The sequence below is a fragment of the Phyllobates terribilis genome, unplaced genomic scaffold (genome assembly GCF_046119375.1).
Source record: "Phyllobates terribilis strain yellow unplaced genomic scaffold, ASM4611937v1 Scaffold_7__3_contigs__length_470593459, whole genome shotgun sequence".
NCBI lineage: Eukaryota > Metazoa > Chordata > Amphibia > Anura > Dendrobatidae > Phyllobates > Phyllobates terribilis.
This window is the reverse complement of record NW_027362767.1, coordinates 226,119,750-226,143,040: the sequence shown is the minus strand read 5'-3', so window position 1 is coordinate 226,143,040 and position 23,291 is coordinate 226,119,750. Positions and strand designations below refer to the sequence as shown.

General features: G+C 44.0%; 1 protein-coding gene across 1 annotated transcript in view; it reads right to left on the bottom strand.

Moving 5' to 3' along the window:
* LOC141155469 (kinesin-like protein KIF14) overlaps positions 1-23,291 on the bottom strand; it is a 96,064-nt gene that overhangs the window by 65,985 nt on the left and 6,788 nt on the right. Inside the window, exons 5-8 of the mRNA XM_073642335.1 lie at positions 20,378-20,430; positions 11,811-11,841; positions 4,174-4,281; positions 3,962-4,078 (exon numbers count right to left, since the gene is read on the bottom strand). Of these exons, the coding sequence (XP_073498436.1) occupies positions 3,962-4,078; positions 4,174-4,281; positions 11,811-11,841; positions 20,378-20,430 (309 nt within the window). The remainder of the gene's footprint in view (positions 1-3,961; positions 4,079-4,173; positions 4,282-11,810; positions 11,842-20,377; positions 20,431-23,291) is intronic.

The following is a 23,291-nucleotide window of genomic DNA, read 5'->3' as shown; positions in this document are numbered from 1 at the left end:
ATGGAAGTCTCAGATTATCCAGAGAGGCCGCTGGGGCAAAGTTCTCAGTCGAGAGCTGTCTATATAAAAATGCGATAAATTTTTCCAACCAAAATCTTACATTTTTCTTAAGTCCCCAAGAACAAGATGCTTACATTTTAATTTACAGACTGTCACAACATGGAAGTGATGCAAAAATTACAAGCTTCGGCCACAGAATTTAACATTTTTTAGACAAGTGATGCAAAATTGTTTTGTACGTGAGGTCATCAGAAAAGAGGTTAAGGATTTGGGTGGGAGTTGGCTGTTTCGTCATCAAGTTTGGGTGGGTATACCCATGTGAGGAGCTGCCAACTTAAAGGCTGATACTTTTCCAGCACGGACCACCATTTATGTCAATATTATTGTGTTTTATTAGTGATTTACTTGTTATGTTTTATATATAGTTTTGCTAACTTGTCAGTATGTGCACTAGATTCACTTGTAAAATGTCCAGCATTCCACTAATCTGTATCTCCGGAGTATCTAACCATTGTTCCAACAGCCAATAATCTCATTATGTGTGTAGATTGTAGACACAGTGGAGCTGTCACCACAGGGGGTCTTACATGTAGTCTCAGATGAAGGCTTCTAGAATATTCTTCATTGTTTTTAGCTAACAGTAAATGCTTAAGGGGGAGGGTGATCACTTCTGACCTGTTTTAGTCAGAGTTGTGTGGAAGGATTGAAGGAAGAGGATTGAGACCGTGGACTTGGAAGGATGGATTGATAAACATGTTACCATTATGGATTAGGTCGTTTGGATTTAAACTTTAAGAGGACTGCTGCTACTGGATACCTGTGCTTTCATCGTCTTATCTGCCGTCTAGCGGATCATGGACTGTGGCTACAGACTATACTGGCTGGAGATACAAAATCTGTGGGCCAACCAAAAGTTGGGAGACAGTGAGTACGGCCTTATACAAAGCCAGTGGAACTACAGGACAGAGATCTGTATTTTGGCAATTTACCTGGAATTGCTTTATTACCATGGCTGTGGTCAATAAAATATTGTTGCATTGTTAACCTGCCTAGGTGATTACCTACAACCCACAACCTCAGATCTTTACAAGTACCCACTACATCTAGGCCTGAGTTCTAGTGAAGCTGTTCAGCCACATAAAAAGTTGTTTAACCCCTTCACCTCGAGCCCATTTTCACCTTTCTGACCAGAAAAATTTTACAATTCTGACCAGTGTCACTTTATTAGGTATTAACTCAAACGCTTCAATGTATCTGTGCTTCTTAGAATGTTTTTCGTGACACATTGTACTTTATGGTAGTGGTAAAATAGATGTAGATTTTTTTTTTTTTTTTTTTTGAGTTTGTGAAAACATCAGAATTTTGGCAAAAATGTACAAAAAAATAAAAAAATTGTTACAATTTGCAAACTTAACAATTTTGATTTAAAGGCATAAAAATTATATATCACACAAAATAGTTAGATATTTACCACATGTCCACCTTACATCAGTGTCCTTTAAACAATTTTTTTTGTTGTTAGGAAGTTAGAAGGGTTAAGAAAGTTAAGCAGTAATTTCTTATTTTCCAAAAAAAATTTACATTTACAATCACATTTGAAATTACTGAGGGACCTATATGACACCAAAAAACCCAAAAGTGACACCATTTTAAAAACTGCACACCTTAAACTGCATCCAATAAGTGTATTAACCCTTCAGTTGCTTCACAGGAATCAAGAGCAATATACAAGAAAAAAAAATTTTTTTTAATAAAAACTTTTCCCCCACAAAAAAAACGTTGCTTTAGCCACAAATTTGGCATTTTCACAAGAGTAACAGGAGAAAATGGACACCTTTTCTTGCACAAGCTCTCCTGAGTAAGTCGATACCCAATATGTAGTGGAAAACTACTGTTAGGGCGCACGGCAAGGCTCGGAAGGGAACGAGCACCATTTGACTTTTGGAGTGCAAAATTGGCTGGAATAGATAGCAGACGCTTTGTCGTGTTTGCAGAGCTTCTGATGTGCCTAAAAAGAGGAAAACCCTCACACGAGATTCCATTTTGGATACTACATCCCTCAAGGAGTTTAGAGCTGTGGTGAGCACCATAAACCAAAAGGGGCTTTACAGAATTTTAGAACGTTGAGCAATCAAAATGGAACATTTTTTCCCCGCAAAAGTATTGATTCGGCCCCAAATTTTTCATTTTCACAAGGTTAAGGGGGGAAAATGGGCCATTGAAATTTGTTGTGCAATTTCTCCTGAGTACACAGATGCCCCATATGTGGTGTAAAACTAATGTTTGGGCGCCCGGCAGGGCTTGGAAGGGGACGCAGCGCCAATTGAATTCTGGAGAGCAATTTTGGCTGCGACATTGCGAATGACATGTCACATTTGAAGAGCCCATGACATGCCGAAACAGCAGATAACCCCACAAGTGATACCATTTTGGAAACTACACTTCTTGGAGGAATTCATCTAGGGATGTAGTGAGCATTTTAAGCCTCAGGTGATTGACAGAATTGTATAACATTGGGCTGAGTCAAAGTAAAATTAATTTTTCCACTAAAATGTTGCTTTGGTTTTTAAATTTTCAAAAAGGGATAATAGGAGAAAATGAACAATACAATTTGTTACGCAACTTCTCCCGAGTACACTGCTACCCCATAGGTGGTCAAAAACTACTTTTGAGGCACAGTTCAAAGCTCAGAAGGGAAGAATGGCCATATTGGAGTTCAGATGTTCCTGGAATTGTTTGACAGTGCCATGTCACATTGGCAGAGCCCCTGAGGTACCAAAACAGTAGAACCCCCCCTGCTATAATTGACCTTATTTTACAAAACGACACCTCTCAATGAATTTAAGGGTGCAGTGAGCATGTTGACACCATGGGTGTGTCACAGAATTTTATACCATAGGGCAGTGAAGTGACCCCATTTTGGAAATTACACCCCTCTGGGAATTTCTCTACAGGTGCAGTGATAATTTGACTCCATGGGTGTCTTCCATAAATAAGTAGCAATGGATTTTGCTGAGCAAAAATTGCAAATCTGTTATTGTAGTGCCTGTACTTCTGGAGACACGCATCTGTAACTGCCCAACTTGTGGATGCTAAATGTGGTTTAGGCATACTATGGGGCATTTGGATTTGGAAGCGCAGAAGTCGCTGGATTTTTTTGGAGCCATTTCACTGTTCCAGAGCCTTTGTGCTACCAGTAACGTGGAAGCCCCTATATTTCCGTTTAGATGACAGAGCTGAGTGGAGACTTGCTTTTTTGGATCGCATTTATCCTGTGCTCTACGCTGAGCGCTTACTCCTGGTTTTCCGTGTAGCTCTGAAATACGTGATTACAGAAATGTTTGGGAGGCAGAATGAACAAAATAGCAGGTCAATAATTAGTTCCATTTATTTTTTACACCGTTCCTCGTGCAGTATAAATAATTAAACAACTTTATTCTTCAAGTCGGTGCGATTACAGAGATACCAGATTTATCTTTTTTCTATGTTTGGCTGCTGTCACACACTAAAAAAATGCATTTTTTTTGCATCGCCAGGGAAAAATTTACTGGGTAGAAAAGCAAAATGAGAAATTGCAACATATTAAGAGGATAAAAACTGATGGGAGGAGCGCTTCAAGTGGCTCATTAACAAAAAGAACACACACACACACGTGGAGCTGACCAGCTTTGAAATTGGGAGAGTCCTCATGATAGAAGTGTATTAGTAAGTTTAACCTATTCTCACATCAAGGACCCCCTTCACAGGTCAGATCAGATTTTCTAATATGCATTTTATCAGTAGTTTTTACGGATAGAACATGTACCCATTTTAGTCTCCTGCGCGGGATGATTTTATTATTTTTTTTTTTTATTGCTGACCAAGTGTCCACAGGCAGAAAAAAAAGATTATAAAAAAAAAAAACCACAAATGTCTGATTCTACTTTCCCTTGCATCTAGAATTTTTAAAGCTTACACCTACCTTTAATCTAATGCCAGTGGTTTGTGCAGAATTGCAGCGCTCACTCCCTGCTAAGTCTACCAGGTTTACTCTGCTGGTCCTCGTGTGGTCGTGAACTTCACCTTCTAAAATTTCTCTCTAGAGAAAAAAAAAAGATAAAGCTTGCCTTAAGCAAAATTTAAATGCACATTGTTCTTCGCCTGTATGCTTTACATATGTCCATGCCGTCTTACCATTGTTTGTGTCACGGACAGTGTGAAAACAGAATGTGATCGGGAGCTCTTATCATTCATCCCTGTCGCTGCTGTAGCCCTCTGTTTATTGCCCAACTCCAGCCAAGTCTATAATCATAAGAAAAAAGGCTTAAGTTCACTGCCCAAAATTAAATATTAATCTCACTTTCTTCTGGATCAATATGAAACAAAAACCTATATATCAGATGTAGACCACACAGTTGTTGAGACCCAAACTGATTCTTATTTTTAACATATAATTAAACACGATAGGGGAGGGGGGTGAAGCCACGGTAGAGGGGGTGGGAGAAAGATGAAGCCACGGTGGGGGGGGGGGGGGGGAAGGTGAAGCCACTGTAGAGGGGGGGGCATGTGAAGCCACGGTAGAGGGGGTGGGAGAAAGATGAAGCCACGGTGGGGGGGGGGGGGGGAGGTGAAGCCACTGTAGAGGGGGGGGCATGTGAAGCCACGGTAGAGGGGGTGGGAGAAAGATGAAGCCACGGTGGGGGGGGGGGGTGAAGCCACGGTAGAGGGGGGGGGGAGGGTAAAGCCACAGTAGAGGGGGGGGTGGAAGGTGAAGCCACAGTAGAGAGGGGGGAAAAGGTGAAGCCACAGTAGAGGGGGGGGGGGGGAAGGTGAAGCCACAGTAGAGGGGGGGGGAAGGTGAAGCCACAGTAGAGGGGGGGGGGGGGAAGGTGAAGCCACAGTAGAGGGGGGGGGGAGGTGAAGCCACAGTAGAGGGGGGGGAGGTGAAGCCACAGTAGAGCGGGGGGGAGGTGAAGCCACAGTAGAGGGGGGGGAAAGGTGAAGCCACAGTAGAGGGGGGGGGGGAAGGTGAAGCCACAGTAGAGGGAGGGGGGGGGAAGGTGAAGCCACGGTAGGGGGGGGTGAAGCCACGGTAGGGGGGGGGAGGAGGTGAAGCCACGGTAGAGGGGGGGTGAAGCCACAGTAGAGGGGGGGGTGAACCCGCAGTGGGGAACTTTAAAACTAGTTAAGGCCTACGAATGCCATCAACCAGATTTTACTGTTAATTTGCCTCCTAAACACAAAAAGTTAAGCAAGTTTCCAAAAAGTCTTCATTAAAAATGAAAGTCCTTTATCTAGCAGAGTACTCTGCAAAAGGACTTGCTTCATACTTTCAGACTTCAGCAGATTGCTTTGTTATGGCCAAATATTTTTTATGTTCACAAACTGGATTTGGTCAGGATTTAGGGACAGATTTCAGGCAAAGAATGTAAATGTGATATTTTATGCTCTTTCATAACCCCTCCCCCAATAAAAATGGCTTTTTTTTTTAATACAATTAACAGTACATTAAAGTTGGAGATTGCGTATGTTCTCACTGTCAGGATTAGCACTAGGTCTATTTATAATAGGCTTCACACTGGTTCTATTGAGTGCTTCCAATTTCATGGTTTTCAATCTATGAGTGTTGGAGCGTTGTCATGTCATCCCACTTCAGGAATCGGTTGTAGCTGCTCATTTCTAATGTAGGAATTGCACTGGGCTAATCAGCAATTGATTTTGAACATGCCTTGAAGGGCAAGGAATTGCCATCAAAACTTCTGTGACATTTAAGAGCTCACGTTTGTAAAGTTATTGTGCCTTATGACCTTAGTATAGAAGTTAGGTTAGCATCAATTAACTTTTTCAAGTCCTGCCATTCTTAGCGCTGTAAACAGTGTTACGAGATCAACAGCTCCAAACAGGCGCCGCTCAAATGCTGCACATCAGCAGTAGTACCTGAGAATGGCCACTACAAAGCATGTGGAGCTGTTGAGGCTCCTTACACATTCTACACCCAGCCTGGGCTGAGGACAGCTGATCAGTGGGATGTCATCATTATCTAAGAAGTGGACAACCCCTTTAAAACCTTGGTGGCAACATGTCATGCCATCTTGCACGTTGAATAATTATATTTAGATTTTACAATATCATTTTTTTTATATAGTTTATTTTATTTATTTTTAGAAAGTGGTCTCACATTGGAGCCCTCCACCTTACTGAGCATACAGTTAACATTTTTTCTTTTCTAGGTACTCAAAAGGGTTAAAATCGTTGCCTCAGGGACCTGTCAAAAAGCTTTTTCCTCCTAGCAGTGAAACTTTTTAAAGAGTTCACCCTCCTTCCTCCCCTCCAGCTGTATGTGACGGCCAGTCCGATGCATTATGGGGCGCTGCTGTAAGGATGCCTGTGGCTACATTTTTAGTAACTTAGGTGTCATCGTTGGTGTCTGTCATTCAGCCGTAACGTGAACAGTACGAAGTTCAGCGGAAGAGCTAAAAAGGGACTCAGGAGTAATGCACAGAGTAATCCCATTAATTACCGGACAAATTAATAACAGAGGCACCGCTTGTAAAAAGGAACACCCGATTACTCCCCAGAATAAAAGGAAGACTTGCTCCAAAAGGAGTCATTGTCTGGGAGTAAATAGGCGACCATTATTCTAGGATATGCAAGCAGTGTGTAATGAGTTGGGACAGATTAACCCAATAAAAGGTATAAAACACAATTTCAAGGGACCATTAGGGGAGCTTCAAAAAAAGTGTTCTTAAAAAAAAAAAGTTTTGCCATTTTGTGAGATCAATAACTTCATTCCCCCATCCATCAATAGAGCGTTGAGAGTTTTTTTTTCACAGTTGTAATTGGTACAATCTTAGAGATCATTATCTCTAGCTCTATTTTTTTTTTTTTTTTTTGGGGGGGGGGGGGGTGGGGAGTTGTTCCTGAAAGATTAAAAGTCTAGTATTTTTTAGTTTATTTATGGTTAATTAACTAAAATTTATTTTTTATTATTTTGTATGGGTTAAGGAACTATTCAAGCATTTTATCATTTTAAAACCTTTATTATTACTTTTCACTTATTTTTCATTCCGAGGGAATTTTAACCTTTGATTGCTTGTACTATATACTGAGATACTTAGCAGCATTGCTGTACATGGTAATTTTAAACTATGGTGGCAATATAAGAAAAAAAAAAAAAACACATGCGCTTCATACAGGACATCCAGAGTAGTCTGTAGGTAAATGGGTGGGGTGCACCACTTAAACGCATGCTATCAGAGATTGACAATGGCATGTAAGTGGCTGAACAGCAGTGATCAGAGTCCGCTATAGTCAGTGCTTAGAGGCAGGTGCTGGCTGTATAATGCATCACACAGCCGGCACCTGTCCCGTGTAGAGTTTGCTCAGCTCTTCCTTACACCTACCCCCTTCCCCATGGTGTACACCTACCCCCTTCCCCATGGTGTACTATGTCCAAGGGCAGGAAAGTGTTAAATGTAATGCCTTTTGCCAGGCTTACAAAATCTTAAATGGACAATGACAAATCCCCTATTCTGACTTAAAGGCTGAGTGGACCTACCGGAAGAAAAGACTATTTAGTGTATATTACATTTATTATATTGGGGTTTTTTTATGTCGAAATAAGATCAAGATAAACTATCAAAATCTCTGATGTAAAACTTCCAGGTTTTGATGGCAATATTTGCTTCAGACGCAGTGTTGTCATGGAGACCGTGATTGGATTAAAATGACCAAATCTATTCACGGCGCACGTAGATAACTGCACATAGTCAAGTCAGGTAGGAAACAGATGTTGGGTCTTCTCAAAATGGTTTAAAAGATATAAGGTGTCCTGCCCAGTGTTGCCAGGGGATGGGATTAAGAGTGCACGGGGGACTCCCTGGACAGTGCTGGGGGACAGAGGAAGTCAGGTGTCTGGGCTCGCGTGAAAGACAGTTGGTTGTGGAGAGCAGACCGGCAGTTGGGGAGAAACAGTCTGACCTGCCGACAACGAGAGAGAGACGTGCTGCCCTGTCCTCGGTGAAATAGAGACGTGCTAACCTGTCTGCGGTGACGGACGAACGGGTGACACAGCTTGCCACAAACAAGGGGCGTGCGGTCTGTACCGGGCCTACAGAAAGTGATCGTTCAGTTACCTGCATCACCACAGTTTTCCAGACATCTGACGGTGACCTACGGGTGAGGACGCACCCGGGATTAGTGATCCTAGCGAAGTTTGTTGTACGCCGGAGGAGCATGCTACGGCTCTTAAAAGAAGTCGTGACCGCTGTCGTGTGGTCAAAAGGACTGGGGGCTCAGTGGGTGAGACCCAAGACCGCCCACTGCCGCCAGAAGATGGACACCCTCCGGAGTGAGTGTCTGAAGACTGACGTAGTTATCGCTAAAGGACAGATAAGTGCTAGCCTCCAGTAATCTACCTTCTCTTATTCAGCCTGAACTTTTGGGACTGCGCTGTATTGTTCATCCTTTCCATGTTATAGTTAAACCACAATTGTTTATTATCCGATTTTACTGTTTTATTGTTGTGTTACTTAAATTTACACTCCCTGTGTGGAGAAACCAAATCTTGAATTGAACCTCTGCCATACTCTCTGCGTGCAGCATCCGAGCCTTTTAAACAGTGTAGCCACCGGGGAGAAAGGGGACAGAGTGCGGCCTCCCTGCGCATCGGACCACTCGGAGAAAGAGCCACCCCAACTATCAGCGCACAGACTTCCTGCATGACTGCTCACCATTCTGTAGGCCGCCACAATGATCTTATTGTGTCAGTCCACTAGAGTCTTCCCGATGTGCCAGTGGACTTTCCAGGGTTAGGAGAGTATGTTTATTTTAATATTGTGAGGGTCCTCATGAGTGGGGACTTTCATACAGTATATAGGGCAGCAGCAGGGTCCATCATACTGTGTATAAGGGAGTGTGACGCTCCTTAGCCCTCCCTGGGAAATGGGGTTACTCAGAGCCGGGTCGGTGTAGGGGTAGCGGGGAAGGCAGTCGTGGCCTGGACCAGTTCCGTGCCCAGGGCCGTCACATAAAAATATTGGGCTTTCAAGGATGAGTGGTAATTTTGACTACGCCACCTGTGGTTCCTGGTGATGGACACCAGCGCTGCTACAGTCCACTGAGGCCGATGTTAGGGGCAGCTAGGATGGCACGGCTCCCCACAGGCGGAGCAGGCCTCAGGGCAGTGTGAGGAGGAATGGTGGGTGCAGTGCCGTGCAGGAAATAACAGGCTGAGGCGGTGTGTGAAGTCATCCGGGTCTTTACTCACTTTCAGATGTACTTTCAGCCGCAAAGCTTCTCTGCTACACGGCGTACTGCGGCCACCGGAAGGGGGTTCAGCACTTCCCAGGTAGATCAGGAGCACCTGTCGAGACGCCTCTGGTGTGTGTTCCTCTCCTTGGCAAGTTTTCCCACTAAGTCTTCTCCTGTGTGTGGTACGAACGTGGTGCAAGGCCGGGTCCCACTGGATAAACGCAGTGTAAGAGATCCAGGTGGCGTAGGCCGCTCCGTCCGTATCCCTTTGGGATCCACTAAGCCTCCGGGCTTTTCTGACTGAGACGTGAAGTAACAAAGTCAGATATGGGGGGGCGGTCGCCCCTCTTGCAGCAGGAATCCCTCTGACTAGGCCAGAGTAAGAAATACAGGTGACGACTCCGCTCCGTCCGTATCCCCCTGGGATCCTATCTCCTCCAAGGCCTTCTTAGGTCAGGACCTTGACCGGGTAGAGACAGTGGTTAACTCTGACCCGCTCTTCGTCTCAAGGCCAGAGTACGAGTGTGACGGATCAACCCCGTACTCCAAGACTTTGCCACATGGGGGTTGTCGTAGTGCCTATGCAGCTAATGGGACATAATGTTATAAAGTGGGGTGAATATTGTGGATCGCATATTGTTGGACATTCTGTGATGTGACCGAAGCACTCTTGGCCCCCACCTTCCTGTGCTCACTTAGCAGTGGCAAACAGACAATGTGCTGATTAATGGGTTGTTGCATAAATGCTGTCTGGGAGCCTACTGTAGGTATTATCTGGTGAGAACAATGGGTGCTAAAAATAGCCTGTGTGATTCTCTATAAAACCTACTTGTGAGAATAAAAGTTAAGTCCATCTTGGAGACACTGTGCGATAGTCATATTTTATATATCCCAGTGTAAGAAAAGCCTTTCCATGTCAGGGGCCTGCAGAAGAAGATTGGACATCTGTGGATGGGGTAACTAGCTCCAGTCACAACGAGGACCGTGTATCTTCAGTCAGCTGCAGACTTTTGCTGGACTCTGGCAGAAGACCACAATCAGAGACTAAGACCACAATCAAAGACCTTGAACTTAAGATGGCCGTAAATGAAATATGAATGAATAAGTGTTTACTAAAAGTGTGTCATCCACCCTCACCCACTACATGGTTCTCCCCTATCTCCTCTATCCCGGGCCGGGGCAGCACCCAGGTGCATTTATGCCCCTTACAGGACAGGAGTGGTGTAGTGTTGAGTGGTGAAGTGGGGTCCTGAGAAATGCTCCATCCTTACCTGGAAGAGGAGATACCACACCTCAATCTGAGGTGCAGTACCCCTGTGGCGACTGAACCCTCAGGGGCGCCACAGGAGCATTGTTACTTTTTTTGGGGGGAAAATTTGGGCACTTTTATGGTAATATTTTCTAGGTGGCAACTTTACCATCTAGAGGGAACAAAGGAGGCATTCTACTTTAAGGGGTACAGTGGTGGGCATCGCACTACCACGTACTGGGAACCTCCAGCCTCCAGATACCTTGAAAAAGGCTATGACAGGCCAAAATGTGGAAATTTATATCTGAATTCCTCTGGGTCTGATTTTACTAATTTTTTTTGTAGTAACCTCACCAATAAACTGCATATCCGTTCTATTTTTACTTAAGAGCACCCATTTTCCCTACTTTTGGTCCAGTAATAATAACACCTAGAGCAGTAGAGGCTCAGCATTGGGGTATCAGTAGGATGAGGAGTTTGTGCAGGTTGGGAACAGATGGGTCTGTTCTGGAAATGTGAGAAGTCAGACGCGTTATTGTTGTAATCTCTGCAGTTGAGTCCTGGCTGGAGAAGTTGTCATGTCGGTCTGGGCCAGATGGAGAAGACTGGAAAAGTGAACGACTCATTAGTGAGAACTTCACCTGCAAGTCATCATTTATGACATTCTACATGTTCTGCAGGATCGGTATCTACCACTATATGGTCACCATATGGCAGTAATATCCAAGGCTGCCCCCCATACACATTAGACTAACCCCACAGATATTGATGGGTTTAGCTGACAGGAAAGTGTACAGGTGATCAAGACAAAAGGATTGTCAGGGGAGTTAAGGATACTTTTGTTCGCCTTGAGATGAGCCGCCACCAGAGTTGTGACTCAACCGAACGAGTGTACCAGAGTATTAAAAAAAACGGCAAAGACAGCTGCCGGCCAAACGATCAGCTGGACCATAATTTGTCTGACAACTATCTAAGGTGTATGGGGGGAAAATCGCTTTAGAAAATATATGTTTTAGCGCTGTTATTTTATGGTTAACACACATTGGGAAAGCAGTAATGCACTTATTCTATTTTTGTGCAACGTAAATTATATAGTATTTCATAAAATTTTTTTTTTTTTTTTTACAAAAAAAAAAAAAAAAAAAAAAAGGGCAAACAGGATTAAATGTGGTTGTCATTGCCAGTGACAAAAGTATAAAACATTTAGACTGATGTTACTGTATCAAGAAAAATAAAAAAAAAAATAAGGATTTCAGTTCCAATTTGTGAAGCTGCAATATCATAATTGAACAGAAGATGGCGGAAGAGACACAGGCTGAAGCACACATACCTGCACATCTGTGAATGAGGCAATCACATACCTGTGAGGATAAGAGACAAAATTACTAGAAGGTAAAATAATAATTCTAGGACATCTGCTTAGTTGTAGCAGACCAAGAGGGAAATAACGTAGATGTCCCCTCCAGCAAAAACCTGCTGTTTTCTGTCCCCTGGCGCCAAGGCACCAACTGCTCCACAGTTTAGATGCCAATCCAATTGTAATGCCTGTTATTCACCCCGGGATCTGTTTATTTTAAACTTTATCAAGTATAGAGAAACAACTGTGTTAAAGGGAGAAAAAGAAGCATCTGTTAAGAAGGGATTGCATTTATCAAGCAGAATACGCTGATTGAGTAAAACGGCGCCAGGAAAAAGTATAAAACTGATGTAATACAATATACGGCTAGATTCAATTATATGCATTAAAAAAAAAAATTTTATACTGGTTAATTTTATCATTTTATTTTTATATTTAAACATTAACTAAAGAAATAGTTAAAACTTAAGTTAACTAAACATAAAATTAAACTATTTTATTGTATGTTTAAACATAAAAATTAAATATAAAATATTAAAATTTTTTAATAAATCAAATTATGATCATGGAAACATTTGCTTTCCGTAGGGCGATTTTAAAGTTCATTACTACAAAAGAGCAGATTTATCAAATGTCTCATATCAGCCCACATGCCTTAAAAGGACCCCCCTCCATTAGCCAGACCTGAGACCTACTAATAGACCCTACTGCTCAGCAATATATTAAATGGATGCCTATTCATTTCATATTGTATTAATGTAACATTTTTTACGCGACACAATGGCTATCCCAGCAGATCGCTGGACAGATCTTAAAGGATAGCAAAACAATCAAATCATAGCAGTCGTCCCCCCCCCCCCCCCAAAAAAAAATAAAAAACATAGTACCACTCCCATCCATAGGTTGTGTCCGAAAAAAAAAAAATCCGCACTTTGGAAGTAAATAGGACTGAGCTGCAATCCCACATGCTACCTGTGGACAAGTGTGGCGCTGTGTTTTCAGAGGAAATCTGATTTTTTTATTTATTTATTTTTTTTTAAATCTTGGACTAACCTAGAAGTAAGCTTTGTAAAGTTTTTTTTTTTCAGGATTCTTTGAAAAAAGTTACAAGTAGCATCCAGAGATGTATAAACCATCATATTTGCCAGCTTACGCAAAATATTCCGAAGAATCCTGTGAAAAAAAAAAACGACCTCCCAGTTCTCTGCTGCCGAGCTGTGTATAACCCCACCAACACCACTGATTGGCAGCTTTCGGTGTACACTGTGCATAGGCAGAAAGCTGCCAATCAGTGATGAGGGCTTATGAATATAGAGGACTACCGAGCAGGTTTACTAGTCCTGTAGTGATCATCTCCTGCTGATAAACCGTGTATTTATTAAAAACTACAGCAAGCAGCCCAGTAAGTGACACATCGCTGGAACTAGGGTCTCTACCCCAACATTATACTGTTATAAGATTACAGAGCAAAAACCTGCTGACCGATTCCCTTTTAAGAGGTGCTCTATAAAAAGGAGGGGCGATTGGAAAGCAAGTGCCCCTTATATTGTCCTTGAATAAGGGTCTCCTTTAGTTTGTATCCGGTTTTAAATTTGTCAAAAAACTTTTTTTTTTTTGCAACACTTAAAGTTATCTCAGGAAAATAAAAGTTACGTGGTGTCTGATCAGTGGAACCTGTTCCCATTACCATATACATATTAGATACTGATGTTCGTAGGTCTCTAGTCAGTGCTCGATACCCTTGGCTGCTAGAAGCAGTCGGTGCATTGGGATGGTGGCACTGCATCCTTACATAGGGCTACTAAAAAGAAGCTGCGGTTTTGTAGGCAGAGCTCGGCTACATTGGTCACAAGACGGACATCAATGGCAGCCAACACACTAAATAGGGTCCATCAGAATATTTGGGTTTAAAAAAAAGGCACTGCATGCTTGTGATACACCGCCTAATCTCTGTGCCATAAGGCTAGTGCGGTCATTCACATTGTGCTGCTCCAGAGCAGGAAGGGTGGGGGGGGGGGGGATAGGAAACCATCTTCAAGAGTCAGCGCCTTGGGCCTGACAAGATAGGAGAGAGCGATTGTAATAGAAGATTGATGTCGTCTTCCACCCGTACAATTATCACACCTTCCGTGCTGTGATCTCACCCATTATCAGATGAAGTTACACTGACAAATTTGAAAAGGTTCCTACAGATCAGGAGACAGCTGCCGCACATCATCTCCGGTGAGGAGCCAGCATCCCCTTCATCTATATGCACTGGCCATATTCTACAAGACCCACCGTAAAGCAAAGCAAGGGAAATTAGGTCATAAACAAGACCCAGGTCTGGCCATCTTAGAACTTTGTTGCGGCCAAGATGCTGTGATCTACATGGTATAATGAAATATTTAATAAAGATATTTTTTCAGGAATGTCCACTATTGTCCTATTTCATTTTGCAGAAATCCATGCATATCCCATAGACCGTGGTGTAAGTAGATGGGTCCGATGGAAATATGAACCTGGGCCCCCACCTGCCTGCAGATGTATGAGGACTTGTAGCGTTCTGGATCCTATAAAGACATAACATGTTCGCCCCCCATGTAGTAATGTTCCCTGTTCTGCTACTTCTTGTAATTATCTCCCCCTTCCCATTCTGGACCCCTTCCTGGTATAATGTCCCCCATCTTGTGTCCACATCTTGGTAAAACATCCCCCATCTTGTGTCCACATCTTGGTAAAACATCCCCGATTCTGGTGTCACATCCCCCATCTTATGTCCACATCTTGATAAAACATCCCCCTTCCTGGTGTCACGTCTTGGTAAAACATCCCCCATTCTGGTATAATGTCCCCATACTGGGCCTTTTTTTATTCTTCTCCAGAATATTTTAAAAAGAAATAAAATGATTATTCTATCCTTCCTCCGCTTCCACACTGAGCAGAATCCTCTTCTGTAGGCGGTACAGGCAGCTCCAGTCACGGGTAAGCAGATGTCCACTGCAGAGTGTATGGCAGTGAAGTGAGCAGACAGATCTGACTTGCAACACATTTCATCTTAATGTGCGTCTGAGGATGTAAATTCAGGTGAAATTTGCGTCGGCGGGCCCCCTTCCTGCACGAGCCGAGTCACAACCTATGTGACCACGATTGTTACACCACTGCTTGCAGAAACAACCCCATTTTGTTGAACAGAAAAAGTTAGCAAAGAATTTTTTGCAATAAAATGTGATATATATTATATATATTTATTTAAATTCATTCCAAGGCCTCATTCAGACAACCATATTGCACGTGTAAGGAGATTGACAGTGGGGAAAATAAGTATTTCATACACTGACGATTTTGCAAGTTTCCCCACCTACAAAGAATGGAGAGGTCTGTAATTATTATCGTAGGTACACTTCACCTGTGAGACAGAATCTAAAAATAAAAAACAGAAAAATCACATTGAATGATTTTTACATAATTAAATAGCATTTTATTGCATGAAATAAGTATTTGATCACCCACCAACCAGCAAGAATTCTGTCTCAGACTTGTTAAAGAAAAACAAAGAAGCCCTCCTACTCTGCACTCATCATCTGTATTTATTGCACCTGTTTGAACTTGTTACCTATATAAAAAGATACCTGTCCACACACTCACACTCCAACCTCTCCACCATGGCCAAGACCAAAGAGCTGACTAAGGACACCAGGGACAAAATTGTAGACATGCACAAGACTGGGGCTACAGGACAATAGGCAAGCAGCTTGGTGAGAACACACACAAGACTGTCAATCTTCCTCAGTCTGGGGCTCCATACAAGATCTCACCTCATGGGGCAAGGATGATTCTGAGAAAGGTCAGGAATCAACCCAGAACTACACAGGAGGACTTGGACAATGACTTGAAAAGAGTTGGGACCAGAATCTCAAACATTACCATTAGTAACACTACCCAATCATGCATTAAAATCCTCACCCCAGCACATGTCCGGGCCCATTAGAAATTTTCCCATGCCTCCTCTGGATCATCCAGATGGTTATTGGTGAAGGTCATGTGGTCAGATGAGAGCAAAACAGAACTTTTTGGCATCAATTCCACTCACTGTGTTTGGAGGAAGAAGGGCGAGTACAACGCCAAGGACACCATCCCAACCGTGAAGCATGGTGGAGGAATCATCATACTTTGTGGGGTGCTTTTCTGCAAAAGGGACAGGACAACTGCAGGGAAGGGAGGATGGATGGGGTCATGAATTGTGAGATTTTGGCCAACAAACGCCTTCTCTCAGTAAGAGCATTGAAGATGGGTCGTGGCTGGGTCTTCCAGCATGACAATGACCCGACACACACAGCCAGGGAAACTAAGGAGTGGCTCTGTAAGAAGCATTTCAAGGTCCTGGAGTGGCCTAGCCAGTCTCCAGACCTGAACCCAATAGAAAATCTTTGGAGGAAGCGGAAACTCAATGTTACCCAGCGACAAGCCCTGAAACCTGAAAGATCTGGAGAAGATCTGTATGGAGGAGTGGGCCAAAATCCCTGCTGCAGTGTGTGCAAACCTGGTCAAGAATTACAGGAAACGTCTGACCTAATTGCAAACAGCGGTTTCTGTACCAAATATTAGGTTCTATTTTTCTATTGTATCAAATACTTATTTCATGCAATAAAATGCAAATTATGTAAAAATCAAAGAATTATTTTCTGGATTTTTTTTCATAGATTCTGCCTCTTACAGGTGAAGTGTACCTACGTTAAAATTACAGACCTCTCCATTCTTTGTAGGTGGGAAAACTTGCAAATCAGCAGTGTATCAAATACTTATTTTCCACACTGTATTGCCCAGTTCCTCCTTGAAGACATCAGTGCTGTGTACAATGTAAAGTGTAATGTGTATAATGTCAGGGTGATGTGGTGTACTGTAATGTTTTGAACTGTACTGTAGGAAGCAGAGTTCTGCCCAGCAACAGTTAGTAGGGTATAACAGATAAGTTTAGATAAGTGTTGGGACTAGCCTAGAGAGGGAGGGGCTATGCAGCAGGATCAGAGGACTTCCTGGCAGTGAGTCAGATAGGGACTAGCTTGCAGCTAGAGCAGACATTTAGCTCAGCAAGGCCACATGTAGTGGGTGTTGTGTGGCAAGATAAAGATCGGGACAGAGCGTGATCCTGAGGAACAGAGAATTACAGAGACACCGAAGGACAGTGGTAGCTCAGAGGCCTGACAAGAGAGCAGAGTGATTAAGTGAGATGAATTCAGAGAAAGTATGCCCTGCAGCACGGTCCGGAGTAGCTTACCGCTCTTACAGGCAACGGGCCAGGACAGAGTAGAATGTGAGAAAGTGCATGCCCCAGGCAGGAGCTCGCCAAGCGTCAGTGAGCTTGAAGCAGAGTCCAGCCATATTGGGAAACCCTCTCCTCTAAGGAGATTCATACTCGGAACTACGGGAAGAAGAAATTACTTTCACGGACTACTGTGGTATTAAGCTGGGTGGTGAAGGAAATGAGACCAGTGGAGGCAGGAATATGTGAGGCCAAAGAAGTAACGAGATTGTCTTGAGATGCTCTGTATTAATGAAGACACATGCAAGAAGTTGTGTACCCACTATCGTGTATACATAGTTGCCACGCAATTGCTGTTTAGTAAAGATTAGTTTGTCAAGAACTGGTGGTCTCCTTTCATGAACTGGTTAACGTCTGGTCCTGGCACACCAGCGCCATCAGTTACACGTGGCCTACGTAGGCCTTGTAACTCAAGTCCAAACACCCAGCCCGGATCCCCACCTTCATGTAACGAGGCATGGTGTAACAAATGTGTACCTCGTCCACAGTTACCACCCCCTTGCACGTTACACACCCACATGTTCTATCAGTCTTTTGGGAACCCTGCAAACCCCATCCACCCTACCGGCATCCCTTTCCAATTTATTGGTAAGGTGCAATGACATCACTGTGATATGACACGTGCTTGACATCGCTCCAGACCCAGTAGACAGAAGAGACAACAGGGATGCCGGCAAGTAGGAGGAGGTTTGCAAGACTCCTGTCTGGCAGCAATGGGATACTGACCCAACTGCTGGACCACGGTGCTGTGAATTGAGGTGCTCATTTCTAGCTTTATATAGTGTTATGATCTGCAACAAACTAAGGAAAGAATGGGAAAAGCTGTCCCTACAGTAAGACTAAGCTGAATCCCTACGATGTAGCGGGCAGCCTGTTCCTTGTGAACAGACCTGCCTTCGTCCTCGGCTAGTCTGAACGGAGACCTATAGAATAAAGTGAGGGGTCCCTAAAAGAACTAAGGACTGGGACAAAAATGGGACACCTCCTAACAGAAGTTGTTGCAGAGCAAAAAGACAAACTGACAAAAAGTACTAGAGGTCCCAGAGGACCAAGCAAACTAGACAGAGATAGGCACCAAAGCACCTGACTAGAGAGACAGGCAAATAACACTGAAGTCCAGCAAAGCCAGAAGGGCGGAGATGGAATATATAGGCAGCTGGTCACATGACCGCAAAACACAAGATAGCAAAAACTAACAGGAGGGTTCTAACACATAGTACAAACGGACAAAGACTAAAGCCCCCCCCCCCCCCCCCCAAGGAGGAGTAAACAATGAAACATGGGGGGTGAGGGGTGAATGTGGCACCCCTGCGGGTCCAGTTGCCACAGAGGTACTGCATCTCACCCAGAGGTGTGGTACCCCACTCTCAGTTAAGGAGGGAGTACTACCCAGGACCCACACACCCACATCCAATACACTCCACTTCAGTAGGGAAGGGCGCGATTGCTCTTAAGGGAGAGCACAGTCCCTGGTCCCTAGCTGGAGTGTGGAACTGGGTAGAGAAGGTGGGTGGAGGAAGAATATCAGTGGAGCAAAGAGGGTAGGAGTATAAGAAAGGGAATCTTCTAGAAGGGGTCGAGAGGTTGTTCAGAGGAGAGGCAGATGGGAGTGGGAGCTCAGAAGGAGCTCCACTCAGAAGAGCAAGGAAAGAGAGGAGTCGGGCCTAGTGAGAGAGGCCCAGGAGGAAAGTGAGGACAGAGGAGCAGTGAAGAAGGCTCCAAAGAGACAGAAAGGATCCCAGGGGCACGGCGAGTGCAGGATGCCACCCGTGCGCCCGAATTCCCACTGACGTGGAGGGATCAGGCCGCAGTAAGAGACCAGCCCCAGTCTAGTGGAGTACTTAAAGTCTCAGCTAGCAAACCGGAGGCTGCAGCATTTCAGGTGCTGCAGTCACATTCCACAACTAAATAGCCGAAAAGGTGGCCATAGAGAACCCCGACAAGGCCCGTGGCCACTGGCTTGGGACACTGGGTGTGAGAGCCAGCGCAGTGAGACGAACTGGAAAGGTACATAGAACGGGGTCCCGCCCATGTGTTCCTGAGATACCTGAGAGTTTGCTGGATCACTACCCCGGAGAACACAGGACGACGTGGGCGGTTGTACATCGGTGACTGTAAACCTGAAGAACTTAACAACTGTGAGTAAAACCTCAGAACTTCAACCCACTGTGTCCTTGAATAATTGTTGAGCCATCACCTGCATTACACCGCACCAACAATACCTCCACAATTCATCATATACTGCCCTGGAGCTTAGCTCTGCCTGTGGAGAGCTGAACCAACTCTGCTGCGTCACCATCAGCTCCAGAGGATCTGAAACGCAGCGGCGGCCCCATATAGCCACATTTCACGGGTGGTGTCACAAACTTTATTCCCCTTTTCTTTATCCCCAAATTGACCCTTATTTATTTGACCGCCCTGGGTCACGGACCGGGTCACTGCCACCGTGACTAACCCAATACAGGACCGGCCTGGCTACAGAGTACCCTATGGCCCAGGGGGCGAGTCATGAACACACATTTGGCATCGCTGCATCAATAAATATCTGATCTATAAAAAAAAAAAAAAAGTATTACCCCATAATAGCAACTAGGAAAAAAAAGGCAGAAGTTATGTTTTTCCGATCACCACACCTACCCCAAAAAATACAATAAAAAGGTTATTTTCGATAGCTTTATATTTGTATTTTTTGAAAAGTCTTATAAAATTGGTATAAATAGACACCTTGCCACACAAAAATAAAGTTCTCACAGCTGCATCCATGGAAAAATAAAGTTATGGGTCTCCGAAATAAAAAGGTTTTCAAATTTTGGAAAACCTGTTACATAGCTGCATTTTTTTTTTTTTTCTTTTTAACAAACTGTTTTACTCACCATCCCCGGGTCCCACAATGAGTCTCAGCAGCTACTTTCAGTGTGTTATTGTCTGCAGCGCTGAAGGCAATCAGTGCATTTGGCAGCTTGGAGCGGCTTGTGACGTCAACATCCGCACAGATTGGCCTCAGTGCAGTCAACAGGACACTGGAGACCCAGTGATGGACCTGGTGTTGGTGAGTACAACACAGTGGGATACTTACAGCACAACATTTTACCACTAAATAAATATTTACATGCTGAAATTTTAGTATGCAACTAAATGCAATAATATAATATACAGTATATATTAAATTCCGAACCAAAAAAAAAACACATTGAAAGGAAAACTAGTACCGGTAGGATGACAATACAGAAAGACTTACGTTGAAAGACCATCCACATATGGGCCGTAGGTTGGGTGTTCGCGGACTTTCAGCTAAGACAAGAAAAAAAAAGAAAAACAGTCACTGCAACCAAAAAATTAACTTTACTACAGTCATGGCCAAAAGTATTGAGAATCAGACAAATAGTAATTTTTCAAAAGTTTACTGCTTCATTTTTTGTAATGGCAATTTGCATATACTCCTGAATGTCAAAGAGTGATCAGCTTAACAGCAATTACTGTACTTGCAAAGTCAATATTTGCCCAGAAAATGAACTTTAACCCCCAAAACACATTTCAACATCATTGCAGTCCTGCCTTAAAAGGAGCAGCTAACATCGTTTTAGTGATTGATCCATTAACACAGGTGTGGGTGTTGATGAGGACAGGGCTGGCGATCAATCAGTCATCATTAAGTAAGAATGACATCACTGGACACTTTAAAAGGAGGCTGGTTCTTGGTATCATTGTTTCTCTTCAGTTAACCATGGTTATCTCTAAAGAAACACGTTCAGCCATCATTGCACTGCACAAAAATGGCCTAACAGGGAAGAGTATCGCAGCTACAAAGATTGCACCTCAGTCAACAATCTATCGCATCATCAAGAACTTCAAGGAGAGAGCTTCCATTGTTGTCAAAAAGGCTCCAGGGCGCCCAAGAAAGACCAGCAAGCGCCAGGACCGTATCTTAAAACTGTTACAGCTGCTGGATCGGACTACCAGCAGTGCCGAGCTTGCTCAGGAATGGCAGCAGGCTGGTGTGAGTGCTTCTGCACGCACTGTGAGGCGGAGACTCTTTGAGCAAGGGCTGGTTTCAAGGAGGGCAGCAAAGAAGCCACTTCTCTCCAGAAAAAACATCAGGGACCGACTGATATTCTGCAAAAGGTACTGGGAGTGGACTGCTGAGGACTGGGGCAAAGTCATTTTCTCTGATGAATCCCCTTTTCGATTGTTTGGGACATCTGGAAAACAGCTTATTCGGAGAAGAGGTGAGCGCTACCACCAGTCTTGTCTCATGCCAACTGTAAAGCATCCTGAAACCATTCATGTGTGGGGTTGCTTCTCAGCCAAGGGAATCGGCTCACTCACAGTCTTGCCTAAAAACACAGCCATGAATAAAGAATGGTACCAGAATGTCCTCCAAGAGCAACTTCTCCCAACCGTCCAAGAGGAGTTTGGCGCCCAACAATGCCTTTTCCAGCATGATGGAGCACCTTGCCATAAAGCAAAGGTGATAACTAAATGGCTCATGGAACAAAACAGATTTTGGGTCCATGGCCTGGAAACTCCCCAGATCTTAATCCCATTGAGAACTTGTGGTCAATCATCAAGAGACGGGTGGACAAACAAAAACCAACAAATTCTGGCAAAATGCAAGCATTGATTATGCAAGAATGGACTGCTATCAGTCAGGATTTGGTCCAAAAGTTGATTGAGAGCATGCCAGGGAGAATTACAGATGTTATGTTCTGCTACCAGAGCTAAGGAAAGAGAAGAGATCTGTCCCTACGATAGAACTCAGCTGAATCCCTACGATGTAACAGGAAACCTGATCCTGCGATCAGACCTGCTAAAGTCCTAAGCTAGTCTGTACGGAGACCTATAGATGTGGGGAAGGAATCCCTACAAGTACTAAGGACTGGGAGGAATATGGGACACCTAACAGAAATAGTAGAAGACAGACGAACAAACAAAATATAAAGAACATAGAGGTCCGTAGACCAAGCAAACTAACAGAGTAAGATACAGAGCACAGGCTAGCTAGAAAGTAGATATACAATGAAGTCCAGCAAAGCCAGAAGGGCGGAGCAGGATTAAATAGGCCAACAAGGTCATGTGACCAGCAAAGGAAAAAACCTAAGAGCAAGGTTCTAACAGTACCCCCCCTTCTAAGAGGATCCTCCGGATCCCCTAGGACCAGGCTCATCAGGAAATCTCCTGTGAAACGCTCTGATAAGTCTGGACGTGGAAACCTCATCTGACCTCACCCAAGAGTTATCCTCGGGTCCGAAACCTTTCCAGGCCACAAGATACTGCAAACTACCTCTATACCGTCTAGAGTTAAGGATGCGAGAAATTTCATATTCCCCGTCCTCCACCACCGGAGGAACAGAGGCAGAGGCGTCACCATCCGACACAACAGCTTTTTTTTAACAGAGAGACATGAAATACCGGATTAATTCTCCAGGAGGTAGGAACCTCCAACCTAACAGCAGATTGGTTGACAACCTGAAGCACCTTAAAGGGCCCTACAAACTTGGGACCCAATTTCTTAGAAGGAATCCTCAACCGCAGATTCCTAGAGGACAACCAGACCATGTCACCAACAGCGAACAAAACCTCCTGTCGTTTCCTATCAAAGTAGTCTTTAGATTTTCTGTTGGCCTCCTGAAGATTACCACGCACATCCGTCCAAACTCTCTCCAAATCACCGGAAAAATTCTCCTCCTCAGGCACGGCAGATCCCAACTTGGAGAACGACCCAAACGACGGATGTCTCCCAGAACAACAAAAAAAAAGGCGAACAACCAGCAGAAGAAGATGTATGATTGTTCAGAGCAAATTCAGCAAGTGGCAGAAACTCAGACCACCCCTCTTGATTGTCTGCCACAAAACAACGCAAGAACTGCTCAACATCCTGGTTTTTCCTTTCTGTCTGGCCATTAGATTCAGGATGATATCCGGACAAGAACGATAAATGAACTCCCAACCTGTCACAAAAGGCACGCCAAAAACGAGCCACGAACTGAGGACCCCTATCAGAAACAATGTCAGTAGGAACGCCATGATGTCTGACAATTTCCTTGACAAAGGCCTTAGCGAGAGTTTTAGCGCAGGGTAGTTTGACAAAGGGAACCAAGTGACACATCTTGCTAAAACGGTCCACGACCACCCAGATGACAGTAAAACCCTCA